We start from the raw sequence: 25,187 nt of genomic DNA, 5'->3' as shown, positions 1-25,187 counted from the left end.
CTGAATAGGATCTGTTTGCTGTTCTTTGCATACCTTCCTTGCATCCTCATCTTCACTTTACTCAGCTATATATGGGTGATCCTTGCTCTTCAGTGTTTATGGGAACTTGTATATCACCATCTCTTTCCTGGGTTCTTTTTTTTGACAGTCTTACAAAACTAAATCATGCTTGTATGGTGACCGTACAGGATTCCTGTATGCGTTCCAGTTTGCATACAGCAAGTTCAGACTTTTCAAGGGGTTCTGTTGCTGTTGTTGGGTAACGGGACTGAAATTTGATTGTGAATTTTTTTTGGAGACTGCTTGCCATTTCTGTGCTATCCACCACATGCCATGCAATTCACACATGCTGTCTTTTGGAACAAAGTGCTAAGTAGTGGGAAGATCACCAGATTACAGGTTTTATTGTGATCCGGCATGCTGCGATGAAGATAGATACACTTTTGTTAGCAACAGTTCCTTGGATGTGTGTGTCTTGGAATAGATTAATTATTAAAGATGCCAACTTGATCTCCTGAAGTTTTGTAAGCTGTGCTTATTTCTGTGATGCATCATCTTTTTTTCATACTGAATTTAGCTGCCTTTGGGGTTTTTTTTCTCTTTTCTTTTCTCAAACATTCTGTGCCTTAGCATGAGTCATTCTGTCTGTGTGGGAAAGGGCTGGTTTATTACAGGGTCTGTTCTTGAGTGGGGAGGGGAAAGGGTGGAATGTATTTGTGTTTTCTATGTGTTTGTTGTGGAAATGCATAAAACTTTTTTTTTCTTCTCTTTCTTTCCTCTCTTCATCATCTCATCTGTGTGGGTGAATGTTCCTGCAAACCCTTGGGGAACCTATAGAGACTTTTGGTATGCTCATTCCTTCATTAGTGCCCAAAGTCACAGATGCTAGGAACAGTTTAAAGACTAGAAAAGCAAACAAGAGTCACATCGTCACAGTGTAAGGTGGCTAAAAATGTGCACTTGAGGAAAACATCTAAGTAATCATCTAATAAACCTATTTGTTTGTATCATCACAATAATACCAATGGCCACTACTATCTAGTTGGCGTAAATTTTGATTCTGTGCTAGAAAAGTAGAAATGAAGCATGTTCTCCTGTAGCAAGAGCTAATGTTTTGTGATTGAGATATAATTTTCAAAAGCACCTATCCTGTTTCAAATTCTAAGTCCTATTTTCAGAAGTGACTTAAGTTGCCTAAATTCTCTTTGAAATCACCTGCTGAATTGTGTTGTGGTGTAGGAGACCAGGTGACCTCTGAAAATGAGAACCAGGCACAATTTGACCCACTTTCTCATTAGGAAGAAAATGTAATTCTAAAAAAAACACACCACAGAATATGAAATCATTTTTAAAAGATAGCAATTTTAAGATAAGTGAGTGCCACTAGGTAGCTTTATTTTGAAAATACGTGTTCAGTGCTGCTTTCCAAGAAGAGAGCGAAATTAGAGTAAGGTAGAAGAAAGCTTGTGGCTTGATTATATTCTAGAACTGGGAGATTTTTCTTATGTTTCCACAATCTGAATATTTCCAGCTGGATCACATTTTTTTCATCAACAGCTTTATTCCATAAGTAGGACAGAGACAAAGATGACTACATGTAAATGTCATTGTGTATTTTTATAAATACTGAATAATTATATTTCAGTGCAAAATATGTGGAAACTTAAAATATTTATTTATATGAACAATGGAGATAGCATGAGGGATATTTAAGACATAATGTACTGTAATAACATGAAAAAAATGAGACCAATTATTTCATGTTGTGGTTGTGCTATATAGTGTTAACGTTCATTTCTAAGCTACAGCCACTTAAGTTTGAAGGCTCAGCTTTTTGGTAATCTTAATGATCATCTTAGGTTTTTTCTTGTCATTAAGAGAAAATAATATTCATGCTACTCTGACATAAATTGATGTTTTAAAAACTTCATTGGTGGTCATCACTTTATCAAGTCATCTCTGTTCTCCTAATGGAAGAAGGATCATCAAGCATGAATTTGGACATTGTTAGCTTCCCTTTTTTGTGTTGAGAAATTATTTCATGCCACAGGAAATCCTATCCTTTTCTCAAATTAGGATCATTAAAAGTCATTACATGAGTAACCCCCATATTCAAAAACAATGGAAATATTTTCCCCAGATGGGATAAATATGTCAAACATTTTTACTGATTACCCACTAAAATATTTTTAACTCTCAGTGAGTTTTAATACCAATTTAAAGTAGTTCCTTTGATATAAACTATGTTTTTCTTACTCAACCATAAGTTTAGGGTAATAAATATGTTCCTTCTCTCTAATATTGCTTGTTTCTCTTAAAACTACTGAGTGGATATCATGCTTTAAACACTTTTCTAACCTTGAGGTCTGCCAGAACTTTTGACAATTTTTCTGAAATTTCCGTTATATTTGCTGCTCCATCAGAGCCACTGACGGTGGGAGCCATAAACCTCCCTTGAGTATTTTGTGATAGTTAAGTCCCATAGCACACTTGAGAGCGGGGGGGGGGACGGACAAAAAAATTCACAACCAGCCTTCTCCAGGGCTGCCATTGTTTTTACTGCTGCTGTAACTGTACCAGTAATAAAAGAGAATTTTTTAAAAGTTCTCTGTGTAGACACTAGTATTCTCCGAAAAGTAAAGTACAAAAAAGTTGTGATTCATCAGATGATTGTTTACAACCTCTTATAAACCTAATTTTTTATGACCATCAGAGAGTAAAATACAGTTGCTAAAACATGTTTTTCTAGATATTGGCCAGAATAATCTTGGCACATTGCTGAGTATTTTTAGAAACTGCTTGTGGCAGAAAATCACAGTACAGAAAATCCACTGTTATTAACATTGTGTTATGTGAAATGATTCAGAGAACACAAAAACAGTATGATATTTTCTTCTTGATTCTGTGACTCTTTCAGAACCACAGCAATGTCTGAAAACACCTCCCGTTTATGACTGTGCATTAAGTAATCTGCATTGATCTGGCTGATAATTGATACTCAAAAAACCAGAACAGCTGAAAGATGATCTGAACAAAATATGTCGGTGCACATTTTGAACAGTCATCCAGAATTTTGCTATTATACCTGCCTTCAATTTCAGTGGAAAATCAATTCTAAAAATACATATTCTCTGACTGTGGGCATGCCTAATGTGCGGTGTTGTTGTAGCCCTGTGCTTTGTCTTTGCTTGCAGTAATGCTGTCCAGTTGGTACTTGAGCTTGCAAACAGCCTTTAAATAAAGGTGATGAGGGGAAAAAGCAATGAGATTGACATTATGCTCAATCAGCTGAAAGAAAATGTAACTTTTATTTAACAAAAATAGATAAAAAGTCTGTCTTTGTGGAATAGCTATTTATAAAAGTCAGGTGTTTGTGTTTTTTTCCCAGTCAAATTAAGAACATCTTACATCACCTTAAAGCCTGCTTGCGTATACACTATTGTGAGTTATTAGAGCTGGTGTAAAGTAATTTGTGTAGAATGATGTAGTCACTCCAGAAAGCTTAGAGATCTCCTGGAGATATTGTAGAAGTTCTAGAGGCATTGGTGCTTGCTTTCATACATGATGAAAAAAGCATAATATGAGTTGAAGAATGAAGTTGATAATGAAATTTACATATTTTATTAACAAAGCATCTCCATCACATCCATGATGAATTACACTAATTAAAATGTACTTTTTTGTGTGTTTTCAGTGAAAGAGTTCCTAGCCAAAGCCAAAGAAGACTTTTTAAGAAAATGGGAAAGCCCCCCTCAGGTATCAGTCATTTAAGCATTCAATAATTTTCTCTAGTGCACTTTTTTTTAATAATGTTTTCAGTGTGTTATCAGTCTGTAATGAGCAGTGCAGAAAACAGAAATAAGTTTAATGCAATTTTTAAAGGAGTTTCCTTTTTTAATGTCAATTTTGTCATTGAAATTCATCAGCAGACTCTCGGGTCTTCTCCAGATTTGAGCTGATGAAATGCTCATAGTGAACAACAGCTTTCTCTTACTGAGAATGATGTTCACCATCAACATGACAAGACTCAAAATCTATTGGCATGTTTTAGCTGGCATTTTATAACAATAAGCATTGACACATCTGTAATTTACCCTGTTAATAATTTCCCCCGTGGTGTTAGGGGGAATTAAGGGTATTAAGTTGGCTGCACAGAGCTTGGGGACAGGCTAAGAAGCTTGTTAGAAATCTTTTAGAAGTTAAACTTGGGGGTTTGGGGAAGGGTCATTGTTGTTTTTAAAGCAGCATTTTAAATGCTATGGTAATGAATATCTGAGAGAATTTATTCAGTGATATGGTCTCCAGACAATTCTGATGTAGAACTGTCTCCAGAGCTTGGGGGTTTTTGCATGTTCGAATATTCTTGTTTGTGAAGCGTGAGGGGGTTATTTATCTGCATGTTAAATTCATGATCTGTTCACCGCTAAATGTTTCTTACTAAGCACGTGTCATCTCTATGGACAAATTATAGAAGTGTTGATACAATTCAGTTAAGTCTTCTTCTGTTTTAATGAGTGCAATGTAAAATCTCTTATTAAAATTTGACAGGCATGAAATTATAACAGTATAGTTGGCTATAGTTGTCTTTAAGTGTAATTTTACTCATTTTTCTTTCATAAATGAATTCAATTCATACAGTTAAAAATGTCTTTGGCTATTAGATTGTAAATAATGTCATTATATCCTTGTACATGTAGAATACTGCTGGCCTAGATGATTTTGAGAGGCAAAAAACACTTGGAACAGGATCATTTGGGAGAGTTATGATGGTGAAACATAAATCCACAGAACAGTATTATGCTATGAAGATACTGGATAAACAGAAGGTTGGTGTAATTTTTAGTGGTCTTTGTGGTACAGAAGAGTTTGATGTAGACAAAGGTCTGGTAACTGTGGCTAAACTGTTGCACTTACTGTGCTTTTTCTTATGGCACTTGGATACTGCTGATACTTCAAATGCTTGACTTTCTTTTTTAGCCAGCAGATTCAGTTGTTGGGATCATGTAGAATTCTTACAGTGGCCAGTAACATTAATGGCAGGCTAAAGAGGCTCTATGTCGTGTCCAAGGCATTAATAAAATGTCATCAGTTAAATTCTTTGCTTAGGTTTTGTAAGGTGGCCTATATATTCTTCGGCAAAACCAAAATGTAGGGCTCTAGTTAAAATAAATAAATAAATAAATACACTTTTGCAGGGTAGCTCAAAATTCTGGAAGACTCTTTGCATCAGAAATTCTCAAAAATTTCATTAGTGAACCATAATTTAACAAATTGTTTGCACAAATTATTTTCCATTCTTGATCCCATGAGGTATTACTTTTTGTATGCATAATTATGTAATAATCCTGTTGCATCTATAGTAGCTGCATAGATAGAACGGTAGTCTCCCTCTCAGAAGGGCTGTCACACAACAGACATTTTCTGTGTTGAAAACTTAAGTGCTGTAATCTGAATCTGTATTGTTGCTCCAGCCTGATTTTTTTAACAGCTTATTACTCTTAGATTAAGTGGTGTCATTTGATGAAGTTTAGATTTTAAATAAAATAGATTTCCAGAAACCTAAGAAGTATTTTAAAGGATTTTATCAATACAATTAGTTTTCAATGGTTTTGACAAGTTTTCAGAAGTACATTATTTAGATTAGTAGATTCTAAGATTGTCAACATCAGAGCTCTTCTTAATTTGTAAGGCACTGTACACAACTTTGCTGCTGTATAACAAAAATTATATTAAGAAAATATTAATCTGGCAAAGAGAACTTAATATCAGCAACTGACAAAATGAAAGTCAGCATTGCCTCAATGTGGACTCTTGCACTTAAGCATTATTACATTCCTGAGTAATTTTATATAATGGAACTGTGGCAGTGACATAATCAAACTGTTTTGCCTGAGTTGCAGTTCCAGTATTCTTTACATGTGATTTGGGGTCCTGGACCTTGAATAATGTGTCATTTAATTAAAGACTGCTTTATAATGGTCAGACAAGAAGAAACTAAAGTAAACTTACCTTTTAGTGTCAATTCTGGCATTGTTTTTTTGCTTGGAAAAGCTCAATTTTTTGCAACTTCAGCATTCCCCTATAACAATGGCTTCTAACTTTTATTTAAACACACAAACAATTAAATTAAAAAGACATTCCAACACAGTACAACTGAAAGACAGCCCAGGCCATTTCCACCTGTGTGGAAATTTACCTCATCGTTACCTCAGTGTGGCTGGTGGCATCCTGTGGGGAGTGTTGCTGTAACGTGAGGTGTGATGAGCATCCGAGTGCTGCACAGAGAGCTCATTGTCAAATTTCAGATTTTCAACTGTTTTTTCTTTGAACTGTTTTTCATGAATGGCCGAGTCCTTGTCACTGGAGCAATCTAGGAAATTACATCTTTCTTCAGAAAGCTGCCATAAAAATAGTCTGAGGATTTTAAAAAAAAAAAGTTAATTAAACCCATTGCTACCTCTCAGTCTAAAATAAATTGGAAAGCTATAGCTATAAAATTATCTGGTAAAAGCAAAAATTCACATTTTTAACGATTGCAGTAGACTTGCAGTAAAAGATTCACAGGATTAAAGATGTTTGTGTCAAGGCATCAGTCTTCTATTAGTAAATTAGATTGTTTTGTCTATAACCAGAAGTCTTGAAGTGTTCCTTTATGAAATATGTGCTTTTTCAACTCAACTTAGTTAGCATATATAATTATATATTTATGTATTCTATTAGAAATATATAAGTGTTATATTAGTAACTTCTATTAATTGATCGAAAAATAGGAGATGGTTTAGGGAGAACACATTCGTATCACTTCATATATTATAGAAAACATACAGATGCCTGAAATCAGACAATGTGCAGGCTGCCTATAATTTTTCATTTACATTTTAGTTGAAACAAGAGAAGGCATATTGTGTGTCCCTTTGTTATCCAATCTTACGCTTGGTTCATCAGGATATGGAAAAAAAAATAAATGTAATAGACGTTGATGTAGCCAGTAGTCTCGTGTGTAGGGTTTTTATTCTTTTATTTGTCTGCCTTGATTTAGAAAGGCTGTGACATACCATTGCTTGGCTAGTTTCATTTCGTAATTGTTTTTGGAAAAAAAATATTGTTAACAAAAGCTCAGACACAAACAAGCTGTTGGGGAATCTGCCATTACCAGATACCATTTGATCTACAGGAAGCTGTCATCGGACATGCCCTGAGCCTGAGCTTAAATGTGAGCAAAGCTGCGTTACCAGAGGCTCCAGTTTGATATGATGTGTTAAACAGCAGCTTCAGCCTGCAGTATTGCCGCCATCACCCTCCAGTATCTAACCAGCAGAAGGTGCAGGAAGGGTGGTGAAGTCTTGTCTAGCACTGAAGATGAACGCTTCACACTATCAAACTAAAACCTTAGCTTGCTTGCTTTAATGGCCAAGAGCTTTTTAGGGATGAAGGGGACACTTCCCACAAATAAGCTGATTCGAGCAAAATTTTTATTTGGTCCCTAAAGGTCTGTGATTCAAAAGAGATTTATTATTTTCAACTCACTATTTCTTTTCTGTGGCATCTGTTTCAAAACAGTAGTGTTTTTTCATAGGTGCTACCTTTTCCATCTAAAAGTTAAATTTAAATGCAGTTTCAGTCAGGGTTGGAATATCTTGCTTAGCTGTTATTTATAACAGTTAGGTTTGATTTCCAAACATGTAAGAACAGACTTGTTTTGGTCAGTCTTGTACATTTTCTCCTTGTTTCCTGGGGGGGGGGAAGTAACTTTACTTGGAAATCATGCCATTCTCAAAATGAGATATAGATAAATTGTGCATTAGGGATTAAGTAAAATGGAAGGAAGTGATTATGCAACGTTTGGGTTTAACACAAGGAAATCAATTGTTAATTACTGAGAAAGCAATAATCAGAAATCTGCTGCTTGCTGCTTTGTTAGCAGCTTAACGTTATAATAGATTCCAAGAAGGTAGCACTTGATTTTTTTAATACTTTTGCTAAGCGGTTTGCTAAGCAGAAAAGCAAATCCCATTGAAAGGTCTGACAGAAGTAACTATTGTTTGTAAGAATAGAAATTTTGAATTTGTGGTTTCCTTAGTCTTCTCCTCACTAATGTGTGAGCTATATAAAATAAGTCAGTTTACTCCTGTTCACACGTAACAAAATTCATAATTAAATGTGTCTGACACAATTTCCTGCCTTTCTTAGCAAAGGGTCCAAAGATCAAATGGATTTTATTGAACTGTCGTCTTGCTGCAGAAGTATCTCTGTTACAAATGCAAGCAATTCTTAAGAAAATGTAAAGAGATGTTTTCCTTACTGATTCCAATACTTGGCATGTAGTAAGAAACACTACTTCTAGAGTTATCTGCAAACCATATTGCATGAGTATTACTCTTTAAAACGTCATTAGACTTTTTAATCCTTTCTTGGCACTGTTGTTATACTTGTAATCCATAAGGTTTTTCATTATCTGTAAAGTTACAAGCTTGCATTCAACTAATTGTTTTACACTGAAAAATTTATCAACAACTATAAAATGTCATACTTAAACCAAAGATCGTTTTTTCTCTCCTAGGTCGTCAAACTGAAGCAAATAGAACACACGCTGAATGAGAAGAGAATATTACAAGCGGTGAACTTTCCTTTCCTTGTAAAACTGGAGTATTCTTTTAAGGTAATCATTATCTTGAAGGTCGTTATTCTGGTTTCAGGGAAGTGCATGCTCAAACTTTAGATACTAAAACATTTAATTTTTACAGTACAATAGTTTAGGTATTTTTGTTTTCAAAGATGCTTCACTTGCCGCTGTTGCCAGGTCTTCAGCAGGAGTTCCTGCACTTGTGTGCCCACTTGCATGCACCCCAATTCACCAGGTGATGACTGAAAGGATATCTCCAAATAAATAAATAAAAATGAAATTAAATTCAACTCTTAGAGATTTCCCTTGTTTTGAAGGGAAACCAGCTTTTCTACAGAGCTTTTAGGCATCATTCTGTTTTTGAGACAAACCAAAGGATATATTTCTGTACCAAGATATGGAATGGTAAATTTGTAACTGTTCTGCAGATTTTTTGCTTGAGATTTATATCTGAGGCAGGTCTTAATGACAACCTTAATCATGAAGGAACGAACTTGGAGGTTAGCTTATAATTTCATGACAGTATGTGTTAGTCAGTCTGTAAAGAAATTGAGTATTTTCTGTATTTATAGTGTGATATGTGTCCTCTATATATTTCCTTTTTTTTTTTCCTTTTCTTTTTTAATACTGTTGAAAATGAGCAAACGTGTTCTACCTTAATCTTTACGGTTTTGAGGTTTGGGGCTAGGGCTATGGGAGACGAGAATACCTCAGGCTGTCAATTCTGAACTTTTAAGAGTGCAAGGTCTTGTCTTGCAGTATGCATCTTATTCTCTCTTCCTTCAGGTCACTTACACACCATTCTGTGTCAGAAACTCGCTAATTATCTGTATTCAAATTTACTTTAAAAGAGATTTCTTGAGATATATGGTGCTCCATTTGTCACGTGTCTGTGCTTCTTTGAGAATTTCTACCTGTGTTGCTTTATATTTAAGGTCATTGGATGGCTACAGTTTTTCATTTTCATTCTTTAATAAAATATACTGTACGTAAGAATTATAGAGACTATAGCATGCCTAATATGTATTTGTGTGTGTTTACTTGCTTCCTTAGGACAATTCTAATTTATACATGGTAATGGAGTATGTTCCTGGTGGTGAAATGTTTTCACATCTAAGAAGAATCGGAAGGTTCAGGTAAGAGTATTAATGACATTATTCCTTTAAAAAGACTTATGTTGCTAATTTGGGAAGAGGGTTTTATAAAATTTGTTAGTACTGAAGAAAAAATTCTGAAGGGGTAAGTACATTTAATTTACCCCTCTTTCAGTGAACTTAAACTAGTCAGGCAGTGAAAAACTTGTAATTATTTCTTATTTTTCAGTTAATGCAGGCATTCGTGATCTATGCACAATAGAATCTTGGAATTCCTATGCATATTGTCACCAAAATTGATTATAGTTTCTAAAAGTAAAATTTAATGTCTAAGCTCTGTATTCTGGGGTACATTCACCTTGATTTGCATGTGTATTTTAGCTGCAAGACTTAAATTAAATTTAGGGAGTGAGTGTATCAATTCTAAAAATGTTTGCTGTTTGTTTTTTTTTTACCTTGTTACAGAGTAAAAGAACCAGTTAAAAGATACTTAATTTGTCTATCCCTGGCAGTTACATGGTTGTTTCAGTATCTTAGCATAGCATTGGGGTACTTACTATTCTTCTAATTCTTCACAGTGAACCACATGCACGGTTTTATGCAGCTCAGATAGTGCTAACATTTGAGTACCTCCATTCATTAGACCTCATCTACAGAGATCTAAAGCCTGAAAATCTTCTAATTGATCAGCAAGGATACATCCAGGTATGATGTTCTTCATATATTTAGGGAGTGGAGTCTTGTCTTACAGCGTAGGGTTAGGTAATTCTAGCAAATGTGTTTAGAATAAATGGTCTGAAGCTGGTTGGCATGTCAGCATGTATTAAGGGAGCATTAAAATGCCCTACTGCATAGTAACAGTTAAAACCATTGGATTGTACTTCCTCTGACTAAAATTAAGTATGCACAATGGAGCTGTCTGCAGTTGAGCAAGTTGTCAAGGTTTCCCTTGGGGTCTGTGGTGAGAAGTAGGTGATTATATGGCTCTGTTCATCTGACCTATTTTATACATCTGCCTTAGAACAAGACAAAAGGGGCCCTAAAATGTCTGGTTCTCTGCATTGTTTATATAAGTAGTTTAGGATAACCAGCTTAGAAGTCAACATCAACACTATAGTACTTAATTTCACTCAGATGAATCCCACCCTTGGAGAGTCTTAACCTTCTCAGCACATCTGGAGTAAGAGCTGAGTTGACATCAGATCAGAATTGCAGTGCTGCAAATGACAACTGGTTTTACAACAGCCTCTCACGGCACTTCCTCATCTTCCTTTTAGCTCTTACGGTTTTGATCGAAATGGCAAATGGGAAGGTGGTATACAGCAACCATCACTCTGCAATGCTTTGCAGTCCTTAAACTATAGAAGCTCTTCTTTCCTCATCGAGCCACCTTTTGCCATAGCAGAATCTAACAGGAAAATACATCAGAAAAATGTTTGAGAGAAGTGGAAAGGATTCATATCTTATGTTGTTTATAACTAAAATAATTTTGCGTGGAGAGTAAAATAACACTGTAGGGAGAAGAGAAGCACAAGTTCTATTAATGTGGTTGGGGAGCACGATTAATGTAAAGCTATGAACGGCTTACTCCAGACTGGCGACTCTGTATGCAGCAGTATGTTTTTGTGATGGTGGGCAAACTGCAAATGATAATGGGTCCAGCAGTCATTCTTCCCATGTGTGGTTGGTTCGCTTCTGCTTCTGAATGGGGGGGGGGGGGTGTTCATATGTTGATACTGCAGCTCCAACTAAATTTTGTTTAGAAACTCCATTCATTTTCTTTTTTAATTTTAAAGCCGTTACCATTTGTCCCATGTCTGCAGTGTAGTCTTCTTGCGTAGACTGATGTGCATTCACGAACACAGAAATGATTCTTTGCTGACTGAAGCAGGTCTGTCTGGTCAGCACATCACCCTCTCCGTTCCGTTCCAGCTGTGAAGCAAAAGCTGCCTTGATAGTTTGGAGTCTGGCTTGTTTACTTGTGACACTGATGTATCAGAAACATCATCACAGGTTATTGTATAGTCAGCAATAATTATCATCGTGGTACAGCATGTTTTCTCAGGGAATGGGTTGAAAATGATACTGAGGAGGGGGAAACAAAAGAAACAGATCCCCAAACAAGCATAGACTTCATAGCTTGAAACGGATCCCAGAATTTCACATGTAACTCCCTGGCTTCCATATGTATTCCACAATACGGTCCAGGAAAAATCACAGAAAGGATGATATCGCATACAGAGTTCTGAAAACTTACTGCAGAAAACATGACAAGTGGAATGAAGAATTTATAACAGCCAAGAGCTTGCCATTTGTGAATACAGTTACTGCTACATTTTCCCCCTAGTCCTCAAATAAACAAGCTTGACTCTGGTGATGCTTTCAAAGATATTCAGAACCAGAAGTTACTGGAAGACCTCTTATGTTGTCTTATTCCCACACTAATTTTACATATAACCCTTATATACTTATGCAATAAAATTCTAAATTTACAAGACTGGTGGATATCTTGACCGTTTTTGTGATTCATTTATTTGTTAACTAAAGAAAAAGATAAATATCTTGTTCATATTCATGTTCTTTAAGCTTTCAGCAGTATAAACAGTCTGATGTGAAAAGTTAAGAAAAATGATTAATGTAGTCGCAGTACACGTGGAAGATTAGTAAGCCATGATTTTTTAAATCATAAATAGGAGCTAATGTCAGGGGATAATACATATTTTGTGTTATTTATTAACTTTATTATGAGAAACCTTCTATCTATCTGAATTAGAAGTATCAGAAGGACAGGCTACCAAAGGTACATCTGACTATATGATACTATGTGATTTGAGAAACAAATTTTTCCTCTGTATAAAATAGCTTTCCAAAATATTTCAAAAGTACTTAATTTTAAATTTCTTTGTAGAAATGCACTTACAGTCAATTTATTTCTTCTGATGACAGGTCACAGACTTTGGCTTTGCAAAAAGAGTAAAAGGAAGAACTTGGACGTTATGTGGGACTCCAGAATACCTGGCACCTGAAATAATTCTCAGCAAGGTACTCTGTCTTGTTATTCAGCCATGCATTTGATGCAGTTAAAACTTATCACCTAATTATTAAACTCTGAGGGATAAACAATTGCTGATACTTACAAAATTCAAATCTTGGCTAGTCAAACTCTTTACGACTTACATAAAATGCAGTCATTGCATTGTAAGTATATTTTTAGTATACTAAAACTTACTCCAGAGCAGGGATTTTCACATAACTATACAGAACTTTCTGCATATGCTTGCCATGTAACTTGTGAGGGGAAAAAGGGATTTAAAGATTCTGTAATTAGGTTATTTAACTAGCATCCTTATCAGAACAGCAGATCTGAGTGATTACATTCTGAATTGTTAAGAGACTAGAATGGGAGCTCCAGAGGTAACAAGAACCACATATTGGATGAATCAGTAGTCATTAAATAACTAGTCGCAGAGTGTTTCAGGTTTAAGGCACTTTACATGAAATCAAACATGACAAACCACTGGTTTTACACATGAAGTACATGCAGTCTAAGCTTACTGTTGATCAGTTTGTGCCTAGTACTTGCACTAAATGTTTGAACACAGAAGAAATATTATTTATCATATAGCTATTCAACTGTAGCCCTTCATGTTTTGCAAAGGAAGAATATCCTTATAGTTTATGGAACTGCTTATGATATAAACAATCATAATGCATAATATTAAAATATGCATTTAATATGTGGTTTAATTAAATACCTTTTGCAGGTCTTCAAAAGTAAATGAGAAATACTTTTATCTGGGGAGAAAATGTTCATTATTTGCAGCTTTTTTTGCCCCTATGTAGCTAAAGCAGCAGAAGAAATTGCAATGCATCTTCTACAAATTCTCCACAGTAGATTTTTCAGGAAAGACTGAGTCTTAGCCCTGAGCTTTGTAAAAGATGTCAGAGAACACATATAAAATTGATGGGGTTGGTGGTTTGGGGTTTTTTTCATAATAAATAGGATTTACTAATGATTTTATGTTCAGGCTTTAAAGATCAGATCACAAATGACTCTAAAACCTAATTAACTAAACTTTTAAGCTCTTGTAGCTAGTTTACTAAACATGAAAATGAATGTTCTAAAACATGGATAATTAAGCAAAAAGATGACGGTGTACAATACAGGAAGTATTGTTATCTTTAATGAAATTTCCCTAAGTTTTGAAAGAAGTTTCAATCGTTCTGTAACAAGATTATTTTTGTTTTAAATAAATAAATAAATTGTGCCCATTTATGTCACTTCAGCGTAAAGGCATCACTGAAACTCAGCACAGGAATGCATGCAAGATGTTTCACTTGCATCACTGTTTCACTGTTATCGCTGTATTAGATTTTAAGTATATTGCTGTTGGAATCTGTGAGCTTCAGTTTGGTTTGAACTGGGTTGAAAGTTCTGTATTAAACAAGCAATAATGTATTTGTTTTGTTTGTGTTCCATAGGTATATATTGAAAATCTTAAACTGTGTTAGAAATGGTGCTAACAGTGGTATTTCTCATTTTATTCAGGGTTACAACAAGGCAGTGGATTGGTGGGCATTAGGAGTGTTAATCTATGAAATGGCAGCTGGATATCCCCCGTTCTTTGCAGATCAGCCCATTCAAATTTATGAGAAGATTGTGTCTGGCAAGGTGAGTGAAGGCTTGGTGTATTTTCACAAATGCAGTTGTTTGTCTTTGCAGAACCTGTTTTTTGTGTGGAGTAGATGCAGAATTTGCTGGCTACTAGAGACTGAGCAATTTGGAAAGAATATGGGAAAAGTTTGCAATGTTTACTTCTTAAGTATAGACATTGTTACAGTAATATTAAAAATCAAAGTTCTAAAAATCTGTTTCCTGCCTTCAAATTTAAAATGCAAGTTACTAAATTTACAGACATTTTGGTATTATATCCTTTTATGCTTGGATAAAAATGATCCAACAACTATTAACAACTGTTTAGCTTTATGCTTAATTTGCCTAGTTATTTTCTTTTCTAGAAATATTTTTGCAGCTTTTGAGAAGCTCTAAAGATTTTCCATAATTCATAGTAGGTTTCTTTACTCCTGCAGTCCTGTACTTCAAGACATGTCTAGTGTTCTATTCGGCTTTCATTGTTATATAAAATTTTTAAAAAGTGTTTCCAACTTTTCCCTTTTATTTTTCATTAATATCTCTTAGTGTGCCAGATAGCACAAAAATGTGATCATTCTGTTGTTTCTCCTGCCAGCCAGCGTTGTCTCTTCATGTTTCTTTGTGCTCACTTGATTTGTTATGTTTCTTCTCTTCCTTGTCCCTACATAAACACATGCTGTGCCACATCTTACGTACTTCTGTAATTCTGATCAAGGGAAGTACCTCAGTAGGCCCTGTGGTACGCTGCAATGAGATTGACTCATGTCTAGGACCTTATTTAAATCAAGGTGGTTGCTCTTTCAAAGGCTGTTACACTGTGAGCCTTCAGCTGTCTCCATGAATATATGGGAATTAGTTTACAAAGATATATTTTTAAAGAAATGTTTATCTTTTAAACTAAAAAAAAATTGGGCATTTTTTCCAGTTGTATCTAATTTGTTTGACCTTTGTAGTGTTGATCATCTACCTTTTTTACTGAGTCCATGGATGGATGGTTGCAGAAACAGCACTGGACTTGAACTCTGGAAACTCTTAACATTCAGTTCTCAGCTAGCAGTATGTTTCCTTTATAACCTTAAGTCTTTCATTGAATCTACCTCAGGCACTTAGTTCTCTACTTAAAAAATGGAGTTAATATTTCCTTACTTCTCAGCTGTCTAGGTATTATATTCATTAAAACCTGTGAACTTCTCATGTACTACCTTACAGCCATATTGACAGGTAAACTGAAGCAGTGTCCTTGATTATCAGACCTCTTGATTTTGCAACATGTTTTGATGTTAAATAATTCCATGTTCTGCATTTACATCATAACTGATCAGCTGAATATAGGGAGTGTCAAACGCTGAGACTATAGGGGCATGACAAATACAACTTTCTGCCTGTTCTTTTCCCCTTTCTTCTCTCTGTCATCTCAAATGGTGTCAGTAGGTCATTTGCTAGTAAAACCCCATGTAATTACTACCCTTGAATCATCATCTTCAAATATTTCTTAGCCAGGTTTGAATGAATTGTATTGGCAAATCACTTGTGTGCTATCTTCAAATAGTGCTGTATTATTTATGTAAGACTTCTGATGTTGGTGTATTTAGTTATCAGGAACGAATTACAGTACAGCATAAAGTTCCGGATTGAATTTTCATATACGATTGCTGAATGTTCGGTTATTTCAGAGCATATCTATATATTCATATGCTGTATATATGCTTTACTGTACTGTATCTCCTGTGTGTGTATATATATATAATATCTAAAAATTTGTTCCTAGAAAAAGTTGAGAATGCCTTGAGGTGATGTTGTGTTGGTGAGACACCAAGTTAAATTTAGCTTCCATATCATTGTTACATTAAATTAATATTTTTCCCCAACTCAATCAGATCTAGACACTTTCAGTTTAAAAAATGGTAGATGGACAAGGTAGTGCTATTGATAAAGGCTTTGTGAAACAGAAATACACGTGCAATAATCATCTCTCATTTCATGCATCCCTACTTGATTTGGTTTTAGAGGAAGAAATGGCCCCAGTGTTTCCTTTTGTGTGAACGTTGTTTTACTTCACAGGGGGAAGAATCAAATTTGTATATTGTTTTTTAATATTGTGGATGTATAATTTTAGGTAAGGTTCCCATCACACTTCAGTTCAGACCTAAAGGATCTTCTAAGAAATTTACTCCAGGTAGATTTGACCAAACGATATGGAAATCTCAAGAATGGTGTAAATGACATAAAGAATCACAAGTGGTTTGCAACTACAGATTGGATTGCCATTTATCAGAGGAAGGTAAGACCCTTTCTGGTCAAAACTATTACAGGTCTTTAAAGGATTAAAGTAAAATTTCTAATTATTTAGTTTATTTTTTGCTTTCCTAAATCTGTTACTTTTAATTAAACTGAGAAAAGGTGAATGTAGTTTAATCTTTTAAGACTCTGAAGAGTATATATTGATTGAATTATGTTTGTTTCTTGTTGGCATTTTGTCCTGGACCTCTGTGTACATTCATGTTCTCTTAACATGTGTTGTGCTTCAGTCTATTTCTGGAGTATCTCAGAATGAGCCATCTCCTGCCTCTCTCTCATTTTTTATTTAACCCCTGCTATAGTGGCATCTATAAATACTCCATGAGGAGTAGAGGAGAGGAATCTGTTTCCCTTTCCAGCTAGTTCTTAGCAGTCAGACTGTGCTTCATTGTGGAGAAGCTCTAGCCAAAGCTAGAGCTTTTCTCTGTCTGCTGAAGAAGTATGCTCCCTTTTTCTTGCTCTCGCTTTATCTGTGATTGGGACAGGATCACATGTAGAGAGTGTCTACTCAATCCTCAGCGTCTACTGAGGAGTTTTTGTCTTCTGACACTACGCTTTAATTGACTGTAGTTCCAAAAGCTGTGCTGATGGGAAGAGCCCTGCTTGAATGTTTTTTTCTGGCATTCTTAGAGTGGTTTTCTAGACCTGCCTGACCAACATGACTTGTAATGTGGTTTTTAGAAAGTCCATGCCCAGTCTGCACTGTGAACTTCGGACCCGCATAAGAATGAAAGCAACAGAGACAATAGGGAATATTTTCAGAGCATGAGCAGCCATTAACATATTGGTTAAAGGGGAGCGCATTAGTGGCTGCTAGGACGAATGAAGCAGAGCTGGGAGAGGAAGCTAGGGAAAGGGATGAAGATGTTGACAATTCAGTCTAAATCTGTCTTCCAGTAGCTCCAAAGCTCCCTCTCCCCTTGAAGGTAGATTCAAAGTTAAATATCTGTACATTAGTGAGTTACTAGAAACAGATTCCTAAGAAATTATTTGTTCTCTTAAATGCAACCTCTGAATTCCTGGTCTTTCAACAGACAACGGTAAAAGACTAAAATAACTTCATTGGTGTTGTCCCAGAAGACTCAGATGGAGAAATAATTTTGTGTCTAGGTATTGGTAAAAAGGTTAGAGTTAAGTGATAATATTTGAAGAATTGGGTTTACATTGTTGAAATGCTAACAGTCTTGACTATAGAGACATGAACTTGCTGCTGTAACAGCCTTATTTTAAAGGCCAAACCTAAATACTAACAATAGTTTATAAAAAGAAACTGATTGTTTGGCTACACAAACTGACAGTACAGTTGTTGTAGTATCCACTAATGTATTAATTACTAGAAGACAGGGTACAATTAACGCATCCTGTATTCTTTGTATTAAGTATAGGGCTTTTTTAAGAAAAGATTCCCCTTTGCAGAATTGTAATTATCTATTCTTTGCTTTCCTAATGCCTGTTTACAAGGCAGATTTATATGCTCTGAGTTTAATTCAACCGTATGCTGTTTGGAGACACGCAGGCCCCATAATATTAAATCAGAAGTTTTAATACTGCGCTAAATATTCTTAGAATTGCTAGTGTACTGCTGTAGAGAATTACTTTCACAGAAACAAGAAATACTTTAAAATGTGAACTAGTAGTACAGTCAGAATAGCTATTACTAGTTTTAAAGGATTGTGAAAACTGATGCTGAGTAAGTTTGAAGCTTCTAATTATAAGGAATAAATACTGTAATACTAAGGGTCTGAAACAACAGCACAGATTTTAATATCATTTAAGCAGTCATAGAAATACAGCAATAAACTTTGGGTTTATACCAGCTTTTCACAGTGGCTGTTACCACAGCCTGTATTTTCCTGAATAAACGTAGTGTTCCTTGGCAGCTAATGTAATGTGAATAATTTGTTATGCTACAGTCATAAGTGAATCAGTCAATTACTTAATATTTCAGATAAGATCAAGTCTCGTTTTCTTTGTGTGTTTGCATAGCTGTTTATTAAAATACTGCCTGATAATGTGGTTGTACTTAGGGCCAAACAGGTATTTCTGCTATAAACCAGTGTTATGTCCTGCAATCTCTTTTTAGCGATTTCCTTAGTGAAGATAATAGGAAAAAGTCTGAGGCGTCTCATTTGAACATGTTCTAAAATTCCAGCAATAAATAAGATATTTCTTGAGCTCTGAGCTTTGTTGTAAGAGAGTAATTGAAAATCAATTTGAGAAGACACAGAGACAGAATTCAGATAATGGTAAATGTGTGGCTTTGTAGGCTAGGTATGTACACAGGCTGTGTATTCTTTCAGAGTAAATCACCTAAACACGCATGTTGTTTTAGGAACAGAAGGGTACACACGTGACAATTGCAGCACAGTCCATAAATGCAGAAAGTTAGGGTTATTTCTTGGGGGTGTATAGTGTTATTGCCCAAAGTCAGCAGAGTTTAATTTGTATTAGTCTGTGCTGTACCGCTTTAATTTACTCATTTACACACACACACCCCCACACACCCACCCATCAGTAATCTGCCTGGGGCACTGAGCAGTTCTGTGGTTGCACGATGTGATCTGATCGGCTGGAGCCAAGCCTGCCCTGCTTCTCTGTCTCCCCACTGTGCTGCCTCTGGCACACATACTCCTTGGGATGTCCCAGAGAGAGATGCTTGTCTGATTACTTTGCATTTCCAGGTTTAAATTTTCATCACCTCAATAATTTGCTATAATTTTGCTTACTGTAAAGGTGGATAAATCAGGCACCTGTCAAATGAAAGAGAGGAATGCGGTACTGATAATCATGCCTCACACTCCAGTTTGTCCTAGACCTGTTGCAGTAGAGCATCTCTCCTTCTCCCTGGTCTTCCATTCTCTCTGGTCCCTTCCTTACCATCCATTCTTCATCATTGCCTCCCATCAACCCCAAACCCTGCTTATTCCTTCTTCCAGCATGCAGTTTATTCTAAAATTTCAGTTATTTTAAAAAGTAATTAACCTTAATTTCGAACTTCAGGAGATGTGATAGACTAGAAGGACTAAGATTTGAATTAATATTAGCTGAGTGAAGGTAGAATTTAGTAGTCTGATCCCTAAAATAGCATTTCAATGTCTGCAAGTTGGCAACAACTCCTTCCCCCCTGCCCCCACCCCGAGTGTGTAGGGACAAGCATAAGCTGTTGGCCAGTAAAAATGCAGGTATGTCCCTGCGCAGACCCATATCTTCATTTAATGTCATCTTCAGTTTAATTTCCAAGATGAGTAGAGGCTGAAAGTAGGGACAGAAAGCTTGAGTCTGTTAAGTTGTAGCCAGACCCAAGGATTTCATTGTAAGGTCAGCTTCAAAAAGCTGCAGGTTCCCTCAACTTTAAGAAGCAGCAGTTAAGAGGGTCCTGGAAAAATGACTGGTTCCAGTACCTGGGTGTGAATGGCTTACTACCATATAGTTGACATGAGATGCACTGAATCTCAAGGCTAATCAAGTATGTATGTGGATCTGAGAGGATGTGCAGGCAGTCTTTACCAGAAGGGGTTTTCCATCACTAATTAGAGCTGCACTGGTTTTCTGTACAGTCTTTTAGTGACCCCTTCCAGTCATTGCTTGTCTCTCCATTGTGGCGTAGTTTCAAGAAGGCTTTCACTTCTTACTTACAGTTAGGTCCTAGGAGGAATTTTGTAGGAGATGGAGAACAAATTATTTTAAACTCATATTACGTTACTTTTTATTTGGAAATAGAGGATTGTTGGTAAGTAGGAGGAGGGGAGTTCCAAACTGCCCTAAAATTTTTGAGTAGCATTGATGGCAATCAACCTACTCCACTTTGGCCATGACCGTGTGACTGTTTGGTGCAGCCCTTGCCATGCCGGGAGCCGCACCACACAGCTGATGAGCTGAAGAGAGCAGGGTTTCTTCTGCAAGAAGAGAACTAAAGTTTGTTTTGAACTGGAAGTAATCTTTCACTGGTGTTTGTCAGTAAGATATTAGTCTTTTTCAACTTGCATTCATACATCTAGGCCTGCACCTTCTTAGGCTGGTTTTATTTATGTGCCACGACTTTAAGCTGTAATATGTGGTTTCTTGTTTCTTGGCAGGATTTGAGGAGTAATGGGAATATTGTTGTGCTTATCATCACAATGTTAAATCTAAGGGTGTTAGGCCAATGACATGTCATGTGCTATGTGCTTTTCCCTCCCCCCACCTGCCCCCACCCCAAATACAGGTAGAAGCTCCGTTCATACCAAAGTGCAGAGGCCCTGGAGATACCAGCAACTTTGATGACTATGAAGAAGAAGATATTCGTGCGTCTCTAACAGAAAAATGTGCAAAAGAATTTGCTGATTTTTAGTAGGAGTAAGAGGACAAGATGACATCAGGGCTCACATTGGGATCTTTGCACTCTGTTAACAGATGAGGTGGAGCTGAGACCATCATATGTCAAAACAGTTACCTAGTTACTTCATTCCACAAAGCTGACTGAGGTCTTTATTGCCATCTTCCATGTGTGCAGTTTGCACCAACCCTTCTAACTAGGCACAATTAAGCAAGCACTGTTTGTGCAGTAACACAGAATAATAGACCACTTTCCTACTTAACTTTGGTTTCTGTCGTTCTTTGTTTCTGTGTATTGTTCATTTTTCCCCTTTAAAATGAAGTAGTTTTTTACCCAAGAATGCTCCATTTTATTTTGAATAATGTATTATTTGTGTGAGTGAAATGGAAGGTGTTGCGGCTAGTGTGATTTAGACTGAAGTGAAAGATAAATGTTGCTTCTAGTCTGTGCCAGCCAATAATTCTTGTCTGTCTTGTGTCTGATGCTACAATTTATAATAATTTTTTAGTAGCTCAGACTAAACCTAGCCAACATTTTTAGCATTTTTGAAGGTAGTATTTATCGCCATATAAATGTCTGCTAAATTAACTTAAAAACATTTCTTCCTGGAGACTGACCAAAATTCAGTAGAATCAATTGGATGGCTTAAGTAGGGGACAGTAGCTAGACCCCGTGCCTTGGTTTTCTACATCCCTGCAGTTTTCGTCACTGCCTCCTTCCTTTGTATTTCCCACCTAGGCAGTAGGTAAATTGCCATAACCAGACTGTACCATGGAAAGCTTACAGTCTCATGAGAGGGAGTAATTCCACCTGGTCTGGAGTTTGGACCATATTTAACCAAGTCAACTTACCAGCATTTCAGTTGGCAGGTATGAAATGGCTCTTTTAAGAACATGAACCCATAACTCTTAAAGGAAGTTTTGGTCAGTGTTGTAGAGAATATGATTCATTTTGATTCAAATCATGGGGGGTTTTTGGTTGGGTTTTTTTTTTTTTTAAGCCAATGTTTGGGCTCCCAAAGTATTCCTTGTTTTGAGCCTTTTTTGATTAAAAAGGCATCCATTAAAATAAAAACCACCACACCACAAAAAGCAAAATGCGCTCTGCCATTAGCTATGAAAAACAAATGGTTTAGCAACTGCAAAATAATGTTATAGATGCATTGCTGGATGAACACGGTTATTTTTTGTTAGCTGTTAAGAAGAAAAGGTTATTGCCAAGTTTTTATTCTGGTATACTATATTAGTAAATTGAGGATGGAGTACTGCTACAATCATTTTCTTTTTAATTACAGCACTTCATTCATGAAGAAAAGAGACAAAGTTTAAAAATTGCAACAGCTGGGTTTATTTTAGTTGCGTTGTGTCTTCATTTCTAACCTACTTTCTTTCAATCAAACAGAATGTATGGTCACACAGATACAAGTATTTGGGCTTAATAATGTTTTTGTATACTCTCACCAACTGACTTAAAAGATATTGCTACCATGTGCTAGCTTTGGGCACTTTTACACATTTATTTCAATGTTAATAATCAGTGGCTCAGCACTTTTTTGGGGGTTGCTTTTAAACTTATTCATAGTAGTTTTATTTGTATACTTGATTCTGGCTGTCTCAGTGACCTGTCTTAAAACAGCACATCTAAACAGTTTAAACTAGACTCATATCTTATGATAAATTCACGTGCATACAAGGATGAATTGTTTTTAAAAAAAAAAAAAGAGCTATATTGATACATAGCCATTGTATTTGTTTGAATGTCAGTGGAAATAAACCACTGGCGTTCCTTCCTTTTAATCTGTATGACACTCCTTTAAGAAAAGCCTTTGTAGACATTTTACAAAAGAGTATAAAACGTACCATCCAACATTCTGTATGTTTAGGTTGTTGAGCATTTTTGCACAACGTCATTAGGAGGCTGACACTGAATGCAGTCTTTGTCCACCCATATTTACATATGTGCAAGAAAAGTATAAGATACTTTGCTGTAGCAAATTTTATGTAACAAAGATATATCGTCACATTAATAAATTTAAAGAAATCCTTTGTATGAAAATGTTAAAATCTTTTGTATTTCATTTAGACCAAGGACATGCTGCTGTATGCTAGCTGTATGCGATAAATTCTACAGTAACTTTGTTGTCGTTTATGAACTTTAAAAGATTTTAATAAATGTTGGAGATCACAATTTGATTCTGTTATTTTAATTTTTAAACATTACATTTATAATTCTAGTAAGGTTCAGAGATTTTTCTGTTTTGTAAAATACTGTAATCATTCATCTTGCGTGTACAATAAGACAAAAGTCTAGGAAATTGGTTCTGACATGTCTGTCTGATATCCAGATAAAATTCTACATGGGCATAAGTGGAAAAGTCATCTTAATGCCATGATATTATGCTATTTTTTAATTTTATGAAAATCCTGTTAGAAAGTAAAATACTTTTCCAATATGGCATAATAGACTTCAGTATGGAAATGAGATTCTATTTTGGAAAAGGAGGGGAAGTGTGCAATTTCCAAGGCATTAGTGAGTACATTTGACAATGTGAGTATTATACAACCCTCTCATTTAAACACAGTCATAAAATATAACTACAGAATATTATGTTACCTGTATTTAATTTGAAAAATCCTTTTCACAGTATGGAAAAATTGTATATCTATGACAGTAGAAGCTTGTTAATTTTACACATTTGAGGAATTAAGTGTTGAACTATATGGTATATTTTAATTGTACTCTAGTTGTATGTAACTTTCATTTCCAACATAAAGGATTGTATCTCATTAAGTAAATTGCTTTTTTTATTATCTTGTCAGTTGCATTAAAACCCTTATTTTTAAATCCTTTAAAGTATTTTACTAATTTTTGCAAATAATTAGATGTTTTTAAGTGCTGCAATAGTGTGCAATATAGTAAACATTTATATACGGAAGTGCAAATTAAATTATGTACAACACTTGTGCTGCTTCTTTGTGAATCAGAATGTTGTATGATAAGAGTCGTTGCATCTCCCCACGCACTGCGAACAGGGTTTGAAAGCAAGAGGAAAAGGTTATGAAACATACTCCCCATATTAGTTGGGACCCATTAAGCTTTACACTAACTAGGGTGTTTGGAGAAGATGGTGTGGAGAACATTAAAGGCACTATGAGAAGTCAGTGAGTTGGACTTCTTAGACACTCAAAGGCAAGCAAGGTGATCATTAGCTGCAATATTGTTTGTCTTCATATTTTCACATTCAGCCTCAATGCTTTTTATTAAAGATAATTGCCTGTTTTTAAACTGTCTGCGGATCCCGCTGTACAAACTTTGTGCTCTGTCTCATTGTTCTGTGAAACAACTGATAGAAGTAAAGACTGTTCATGGTCTTCGCATTGTCTGTCTTGAGGCTTTTTCTGCAAGTGGTGTTTGGAGAGGCTCTGGTACCTGCTCTCTGTAACGCAGCTCCTCCTCTTCCTGCTTTCTGAGTGGAGCTTCGGCCTCTTTGCTTCTGCTGCTGTACGCCTACTGACTGTGGTTTTGTGTTCTTACTGGTTTCGTAGTACAAATGCCGTATTACATTTTAAAGAGCTTTGTACTTTTCTAAAGCTGAGCTAAGAAACTGCGAAAGGATTCTCTTCTGCTTTTACTACAGCTCCCATGCAGACACAGCATGTTGAGCAGCAGGTTTGAAAGTGTCATTCAAACATTAATTTGCCGCATGTAAGGAGGACTTATCCCAGATAAGAATTTGAGAACCATTCCATAAGAAACTGGTAAAAAGACAATTCCATTCTCCAGCTGGGGTGTGTATAGCTGATCTGGATGTGTTTGACAAAAAAAAAAAAGTTGCATGACCACCATAGTTTTACAAGTGTGGGTCTTGCATACATTTTAAAAATGTTTTAATTGAGAGCTTGAGGAATCAACTGAATTGAGGCCCCTGACAGAAGGGGTAAAATATGAGCATCTAATGTCAGGCTGGGCAGTGGTCGCTTCCAGTAAAAGGGTTAGAGCTCCACAAGGATGTTTAAATGTCTTCTAGATAGTATTTGTCATCTTACATAGGAATTATACGAAGTGTTGGGTTTTTTAGAAGGATGAGATGGGTATCTTGGGGCAAGATAGGATCTCAAGATAGCTTCCCTTCCTAACTTTTGAATTTGATGATGAATAAAAGTTTGAATTAAATCTGAGGTCTAGTCACATTTTGACCTTTTG

At 35.8% G+C, this 25,187-nt stretch overlaps 1 protein-coding gene across 5 annotated transcripts in view; it reads left to right on the top strand.

Moving 5' to 3' along the window:
* Positions 1–23,171, top strand: part of PRKACB (protein kinase cAMP-activated catalytic subunit beta) — a 74,477-nt gene extending 51,306 nt beyond the window's left edge. For 4 of the 5 annotated variants that reach the window (XM_052800752.1, XM_052800753.1, XM_052800754.1 and 1 more), the window contains exons 2-10: positions 3,695–3,756; positions 4,698–4,826; positions 8,561–8,659; positions 9,677–9,759; positions 10,296–10,422; positions 12,664–12,759; positions 14,267–14,389; positions 16,488–16,652; positions 20,874–23,171. In XM_052800752.1, coding sequence (XP_052656712.1) covers positions 3,695–3,756; positions 4,698–4,826; positions 8,561–8,659; positions 9,677–9,759; positions 10,296–10,422; positions 12,664–12,759; positions 14,267–14,389; positions 16,488–16,652; positions 20,874–20,999 — 1,010 coding nt within the window. In that variant the 3' untranslated portion in view covers positions 21,000–23,171. Of the gene's footprint in view, positions 1–791; positions 847–3,694; positions 3,757–4,697; positions 4,827–8,560; positions 8,660–9,676; positions 9,760–10,295; positions 10,423–12,663; positions 12,760–14,266; positions 14,390–16,487; positions 16,653–20,873 lie in introns of those variants that run through there. The other variant, XM_052800755.1, reaches the window with a different exon arrangement.
* The last annotated feature ends 2,016 nt before the right edge of the window (positions 23,172–25,187 follow it).

This window comes from Harpia harpyja, chromosome 11 (assembly GCF_026419915.1).
Source record: "Harpia harpyja isolate bHarHar1 chromosome 11, bHarHar1 primary haplotype, whole genome shotgun sequence".
Lineage (NCBI taxonomy): Eukaryota > Metazoa > Chordata > Aves > Accipitriformes > Accipitridae > Harpia > Harpia harpyja.
This window is presented reverse-complemented; position numbering and strand designations above follow the sequence as displayed.